Genomic DNA, 7,508 nt, shown 5'->3' on the forward strand with positions numbered 1-7,508 from the left:
ACCCTATACAATTTGGGACAAATGGCTGTCCAGTCTCTTCTTAGAAACCTCCAGTGATGGAGCAGCCACAACTTCTGGAGGCAAAGCTATTCCACTGGTTAATTTTCCTCACTGTTAGGAAGTTTCTCCTTAATTCCAGGTTGCTTCTCTCCGTGATTAGTTTCCATCCATTGTTTCTTGTCCTGCCCTCTGGTGCTTTGGAGAATAATTTGACCCCCTCTTCTTTGTGGCAGCTCCTAAATACTGGAATCATGCCTGGGGAACCCAGAGAGGGATGGAGTCCATTAAATGGCTCGTGTGATCTGCTGCTGCCGGGGTGAGGTGGGGGTGATTTTATTATATTATACTATATTATATTATACTGAGCGGTGGCTCAGGGGCTAGGACGTTGAGCTTGTGGATCGAAATGTCGGCAGCTCAGCGGTTCGAATCCCTAGTGCTGCCGTGTAACGGTGTGAGCTCCTGTTACTTGTCCCAGCTTCTGCCAACCTAGCAGTTTCGAAAGCACGTAAAAATGCAAGTAGAAAAAATAGGGACTACCTTTAGTGGGAAGGTAACAGCATTCCGTGCGCCTTTGGTGTTGAGTCATGCCGGCCACATGACCACGGAGACGTCTTCGGACAGTGCTGGCTCTTCGGCTTTGAAACGGAGATGAACACCACCCGCTAGAGTCGGCAACAACTAGCATGTATGTGTGAGGGGAACCTTTACCTTTACCTTTATATTAATTTGATTCTTTTTATTAGTTTTAAATGTGGTTTTATATTCTGTAACCTGCCTTGAGTCACCATGGGCGAATAGGCTGCAATATAAATTAAATCAATCAATCATGTCATTCCCCCCACCCCCTCCAATCCGTCCTTCTTTTCTCTAGACTAGCCAAACCCAAATCCTGCAACCGTTCTTCATGTTTTAGTCTCCAGGCCTTTAATCATCTTAGTTGCTTTTCTTTGTACTTTTTCCAAAGTCTCAATATCTTTTTTGCAATTACCAAAACTGGATGCAGTATTTCAGATGTGGTCTTACTAAGGCTTTATAAAGTGGAACTAATACATTATTTTGATTTTATGCCTGTTTGTACAACCAAGGATGGTATTAGCTTTTTTGATTGCTGCTGCACACTGTGAGTCATATTTAAGTGATTGTCTACTACAGTGGTTCTCAACCTTTATAGTGCTGCAACCCCTTTAATACAATTCCCCACGATGTAGCGACCCCCAACCATAAAATTATTTTTGTTTTGAATTTATCGCGCCTGAAGCCATATTGGCTAGCGATCTGAACTGCTTGCGATTGCCTTGAGGACAGAGGCATTAAAGCGGAGACTCCTCCCCTATTAAGTTTATCGCGCCTGAAGCCAGATTATGCTAGCGATTGGGAGTGATTGCAGCTGGCTTGAGAAGGAGACATCAGAGCAAAGATTTCTCTCTTTTTTAATTCATCGCGCCTGAAGCCGAATTCGGCTAGCGATTTGAAGAGCCTGCAGCTGGCTTGTGGAGTCAACCATTGGAGCGCGATTCTTCAACTCACAAGTATACTTCCCATATTTCTGATGGTCTTAGGCGACCCCTGGCAAATCATCATTCAACCCCCAATGGGGTCCCGACCCACAGGTTGAGAACCGCTGGTCTACTAGGACTCCAAGGTCCCTCTCCCAGTTACTGTTTTTGAGCCAGGTTTCACCTAATCTGTACTTGTATCTTTCGATTTTTCCTGCCCAGGTGTAAAATCTTGCTTTTCTCCACATTAAATTTCATATTGTTGGATAGGGCCCATTGTTCAAGTCTGTCAAGATCTTTTTGGATCCTGAGTTTGTCTTCTGGGGTGTTGGCTAGTCCTCTCAGCTGTGTCATCTGCAAATTGGATGAGTTCCCCTTTCATTCCCTCATCTAAGCCATTTATGAAGATATTGAAGAGTACTGGACCTAAGATAGAACCTTGTGGTACCCACAGCTGGCTTGCTCAATTGCTGTTCATCTAGCAAGCATTGTGAAGAGCTGGCTATGCTATGATTGGGGAGGCCAAGAGCGGCCACCAAACAGCTTCTGGCATTGTGGGGAGATATGAGGGGAGCAAACCTCCCCCTCTTCTTCCAGCATTCTTGCTCTGCTGCCTGGAGGTTCCTAGGAGCACCTGGCCCCAGTGGAGTCTCCCCAGTTCTGGAAAACTTCACTCTCAGCCAATGGGAATTGTGTTACTTTAACCAATTGTTACTTTAACCAATTCCTAATCCTGCCTTTTTGCCACCAAACAGGCAGTTAGGCTTCTTTCTTAGGGGAAGCCTGGAACCCCCACAGAGTGCTTCCCCGGGTGGCGGATTGGGGGCCCCTACCCAGTATAGCTTTTATGCTATAATGGTGGGTTGGAGGGGTGAGACAAGGCTGAATTCTGTCTCCGCTGTTGTTTAATATCTACTCTGAGTCTTTTCTATCCTGCTCTACAGAGTAGAGAGTTGGTCTCTGACAGAAAACCACTTGAAGAAACTAGAAGCACTTTAAATGTGGATTTACAGATGGCTGTTACATATAAACTGGGTTAAAAAATCACAAATGAGAAGGCGATAAGCTGGGAAAGGCAAGGGAAATCATCAAAACCATTAAAAAGTGAAAGTTAAAGACATGAGATGCGACACCCAGAAAAATACAGCTTCATTTAATCTTCCAGGGAAAGATTAAAAGCAAACGAGGTCCAGGCAGAAGAACATCATGGCTTCAAAACCTAGGGGACTAATTTGGACAAAACTCTGCAGCACTTTTTCATGCGGCTGTTGACAAAAATAGGACTGGCAACATGATCGCCAACGTCCGATGGCACAAGAAGAACCAATTGTTGAATGCTGGCTTCTTTAACCTGGCTAATCTCAAGCTCTTCCTTCTTCCCTCCTTAGCAGGGATGACAACCGCTCCTCTGGAAGTGCCCAGTAAGTCCAACCAATTTTCTTTTCAAGAGTCCATCAATGTTTACAGTATGGAAACACCCCTGTGGTGCAAAGTCGGCTGGGGCTGGCTGCTGGAGGAACCCAAGCGAGGGGTTCAAAGCAGCCCCCCCCTCAGGTGCTGGCGAGTCTATCGGGAGTTGTGTGATGCAATTTTCTCAGGGTTCAGTCCAGCTGGCCCCAGCGTGGCATAGGACAGCAGGCCGAATGACCTGGGGGTGCTGGTAACGCGGGGTGGGTGGGTGGGCAGGCTGAGGAACTAGCTCACAGCTCTTTCCTTACACTGGCCTTGAAAAACAGTAGTTCCCTTCTTGGGAAAGGAACTGGCTACCCTGCCGGACACCCCCACCCACCCCCAAATCCCACCCGTGACAAACTCACTGTCCTTCCTCTCAGCACCAAGTTATCCACTTTGTAGGGATGAGCTTTACGGTATCCACACCTTCCTCTTCCGTCCTTGTTCTTTCCTGTCAAAGCACTACCACTGAATACCATCTGGCAAGGCTCCACCTTGGCATCTTCTTGGTTTTGTGGGCAACTCCCAGAATTTCCCAGCCACCACAGAGAATCTTGGGAACCTGGAGGCTTGACTAGCTACAGCTCTTCCCACTTTTGAGTTGTATGATGCTAGAAAGAGTTGCATAGCTGCCCTTCCCTTATCCCAGGAAACACTGTGTGTGTGTGTGTGTGTGTGTTGGGGGTTAGAATGGGACAGAGCACAGTTTTACCACAGTGGTAAAATTTGAGCACTTTATAGAGCAAACAGCTTACCATTTTGGAAGCAAAACTAAATTAATTTATGTTCTGAATAAAAATGGGAATTTTTGAATTGAGCATAATGAAAAAAGTCAATTCAATAAACTTCAGATGAGATTTTATCCATGGATAATTAACACTGATGTCTTTCTAAAATGAGAATAACTGAAAACAAGGATTTGAAGTTGATTCATGGAGGCTTCCCAGAGATATTTATTATTGCAAGCCCAGAAGATCTGTCTGGATTTTGTCACTGGAGATGACTAAACTTGGTATCCAGATGTTTATTTAAGTTGCTCCCACATAGCTCTGAAGTCAGTTAGCAGAAGGTTATCAGGGAACAGCCCTGCAAATCGTTGACTAATATTCTCATTTCTTTTGCAACTTTGATGTTTTCTTTCACTAAAATTCCTGGCTCTTTGCCACAAGGGAAAAATCTGCTTGGTTTGCAAAAGAGCAGCCTGAAAACATGACATATGATTGTGCCTTCAGTCTTTGGACAGCCAAGATGTCACTAACCCTTGCAAAAATTTATGTGGTGACAATCTGGAGGGATTAGAATGGAAAAAGAAAAGAATAATAGGGGCCCAAAAGATTTTTCACAATTTAATTAGGAATTAATAAACCCCAGCACTTGAGTTTAAATGAACTTATTCTTCCTTTATATAAAAAAAGGCAAAACAAAATAATCCAAAGATGCATTTATCAACAATCTGTTATAAAACAAAGATTGGTGGTAGCTCAGGACTATTAAGAAATGGACAGGCCAATCTCCCCCAGAGAAGTAGATGCAGAGCTAAGGAAGGCCTCTGGAGTAGTGTTTTGTAAACCTGGCAACGTTAAAATGTGTGGACTGGGAAGTCCACACATCTTAAAGTCAAGTTTGAAAAATATTGTACAGGAACAACAGGGAACAGCACAACTGGAACAAAATACTTGTCTATATGCTTGTATGTGTGTGTCGGAGAGAAGAGCTACTGTCGTGGTAACGTGCACGTGTTCACTTTCAAAGAGAAGGGTGGCTGTATTTGGAAAACCCCAAGAAAACTCAGTGGAAAAGCCCCAGTCCCCTGCCCTATCTGGAGTACCAGTACATCAAACCTGTCAGTGGGAAGGAAAGAAAAGTAACCAGAAAGACAGAGTAAATGAGAGAGGCAGGATCAATTGTTGTAAGAAAGAAGCAAAATTCTACAAAAGGACTGTAATTGTTCTCTCTTCAGGTTGATAACAAAGGACAGGGACAGAGGAGCCCCCAGCCCCCCCCCCAATCTCGCTACACCTGCACTCTCGTCTGGAAGACATTCGTGTGGGTTGAACTATGTTGCACTTAAGATTTTATTAGGGTCACCCAAGCTCCACTCATGATCAAACAAGATTTCTTTAAGTGCCCCAGTCACTCATTGAAATGCTAATAGGGCAAAAGTTGTATCTGAAACTCCTCTTTGGGAAAGCAGAACCAGCAAAATGCCCACCCAGCAACAGCAGCCCAGAGCAGCTTCCCCTAATGTTACGAAAGCAACAGAAACCCCTCTGGAATGAACGCCTGGACAGCTGCGGCCTTTTCACACCAAACTCTCCCATAGGATCTCTTAAACCAGTCTCCCCATCTGGCTTGTGGAATTTCAGCACCCATATCAGGGGCCACCTAGTGCTTCAGGGCCATTCGGGGAGGGCAGGAGGGCCATAGCGTTCCCTGCACCCGGCAGTAGAGACAACCACCCTAATGCAGGACAGTCTTTTTTCCTCCTCCTGGAGATATGAAGGTGATCCATACAGTGCACAAGGCCCCAAATTTTAATGTAAATTAAAAAGAATGTAGAAACAACTCTAATAAAAAAATATTGCAGCCTTGCACTGTGTTTGTTTTGGAGCAACCCTCACCAGAGAAGACTCCAAGGCAGCTACAAAATTTCTGCCCACTCCTGCATAGCTGATCTTCAATCCCAGCACCTGGAAAGCTGTTTGGTCAGGCATTGCTCTCCACTCCTAACTCCTTGTGATGAGCGACTTGCAGGTTCCAGAGCTGTGCCAAGCACAAACCACAGCCAGGCTGCCCAACATTACGCAGCTTTAGGCAACACTGATGCTGCCCCCAGGCAAAACACACTCCAGATGGGCTCTGAGCATGAGAACTTCTTCAGCAAGGCCTGTTTCTCATCTGCCAGCCAGTTCTCTTTGGAATCAGTCCTCAGCTGAGCTGTCTCCCTCTTCATCCCTGACTTCTCTGTAGCCGGTCATCATCTGTCCTTCTGGCTCATAGGGAACCGTCTTAATCCCAAGCCTTTCAGCTAGCTTTTGGGCAGCAACCTTAGCTTGCATCTCCTACAACAAGAGAGAAAACCTTCCATCAGATATTGAATCGCTGTCAGACAAAAAGCTAAATTAGGTTACTGCAAAGCAAGCACTCTTAAGGTATGCGGGTCACAATACTCCTTTCAGGAAAACATTGCAAAATGCAAGGGAGGAAAAAGAAAGGAGGATTCACAATAAATAATGACAGTTTTGCCAGATAGTGATGAGTCTTGGAAAACATCTGGATATCAAAAGAACATCAGAATGAGAGAGAGCTAGAAGGCCACAAAGACAAAGGAAGCTTATCCGGATGGAGAAGTGGTGAGAAACTCCCCAACCTCAGGACTTTGACATTTGCATTTTTCTTCAAGCACACATCATAAAAAAGATACATCACAGAGTAAATAAAGCCAGAAGTTTCCTCAAAGGCTTTATAGAATCGTGTTTAAAGTGAAGGTGTTCAGAGGAAGTTTAAATATTCCAAAATGAAGCATTTCTGGGGGCAAAAGAGGCAATGATGCTTGGAGCAGATTTAATATTTGCTTGTCTCTACTATATTTAACTAACCAAATGGCGCAATTATTTTCCACCCTCTGGTCACTCACCAGATCCCCCCCCCGCCTTTCCCCCAGTTCTCCCGGTCTCTCGAAAGCGCCCGAGGCACAGAAGTCAGTGCGGGGGGCGGAAGAGCCGGGGCGAGATGGAGCCTCGCTTCCCAGCAGCGCTCGCCAGGCCCTCCGCCCCAGACCGGCCCCCGCTCCCCGTCCGCACCTGCCGGGCCTCCTCCTGCTGGACCTGGATGGCCACCGACTCGGCCAGGGACAGCAGCCGCGCGGGCGCGTGGCGCAGGGGGGGCAGCCGGGCGGCCGACGCGTCCTCCGGGCGCCGCTTCTCCCTCCGTGAGGCTCCGCCGGGCCGCCTGCGGGAGGGTGCTGCTTAGCGGGGCCCCGAGAAGGACCCCGCGGGACCCGCCCGACCCCGCCATACTCACGCGCCGGCCCCCCGCCGGCCCCCCCCTGCCGCTCCCAGAGACAGGCCGGCCAGCGCCCCGGCCAGGCCCGCCGGGAGAGCCGCCTCCGGGGCGCCGCCGCTCCGCCGCTCGTGCTCCGCCACCGCCGCCCGCAGCCCTGCCGCGCATTCGCGCACGCGTTTGCCGCCGTCAGGCAACCGGGAGACCACCGCCCTGCAAGGCACGAAGCAGAAGCTGAGTTCGCGCGCAACGGGCCGCCCCCCGCCCGCCCGCCCGCTCTTCCGCCCCTCACCGGTCGCCCAGCAGCCTTTCCTGCCGCAGAAGCATCTCCCGCAGCTCCGGCAAGCTCCGCGGGTTAGGCTTGGGCTTCGCCATGCCGGCAACAAGGGGCTGTTGATGGCGGTGGCCGTATTCTTCCGCCACGTGCTGGGCGCCGCCATTTTGCCGGAAGCCGGTTACGGCGGCCGCACGGACCAAAAGATCCGGGAATTACGGCGCCCCTTAGAGGAGGAAGCAGCAAGCAGCTCCGCGTGGGCCTATTGCCAGCTGGCCCGG

General features: G+C 48.4%; 1 protein-coding gene across 1 annotated transcript; it reads right to left on the reverse strand.

The window, feature by feature from the left end:
- Nucleotides 1–4,285: 4,285 nt before the first annotated feature.
- POLR2M (RNA polymerase II subunit M) lies at nucleotides 4,286–7,474 on the reverse strand. The gene is made up of 4 exons (XM_058156128.1): nucleotides 7,246–7,474; nucleotides 6,975–7,166; nucleotides 6,755–6,902; nucleotides 4,286–6,013 (listed from the first exon to the last, which is right to left on the reverse strand). Exons 1-4 carry the CDS (start codon nucleotides 7,326–7,328, stop codon nucleotides 5,873–5,875), a joined length of 564 nt encoding a protein of 187 aa, XP_058012111.1. The 5' UTR covers nucleotides 7,329–7,474; the 3' UTR covers nucleotides 4,286–5,872.
- Between the last annotated feature and the right edge of the window lie 34 nt (nucleotides 7,475–7,508).

The sequence above is a fragment of the Ahaetulla prasina genome, chromosome 13 (genome assembly GCF_028640845.1).
Source record: "Ahaetulla prasina isolate Xishuangbanna chromosome 13, ASM2864084v1, whole genome shotgun sequence".
NCBI lineage: Eukaryota > Metazoa > Chordata > Lepidosauria > Squamata > Colubridae > Ahaetulla > Ahaetulla prasina.

Excerpts from the sequence above, each read along its gene's own strand:
- POLR2M (XM_058156128.1), bottom strand. The coding sequence starts at position 7,328 with ATGGCGAAGCCCAAGCCTAACCCGCGGAGCTTGCCGGAGCTGCGGGAG. Across the intron at positions 7,167-7,245 it reads GAAAGGCTGCTGGGCGACCG|GGCGGTGGTCTCCCGGTTGC; the intron begins GTGAGGGGCGGA and ends CGTGCCTTGCAG. Across the intron at positions 6,903-6,974 it reads GGCCGGCGGGGGGCCGGCGC|GCGGCCCGGCGGAGCCTCAC; the intron begins GTGAGTATGGCG and ends ACCCTCCCGCAG.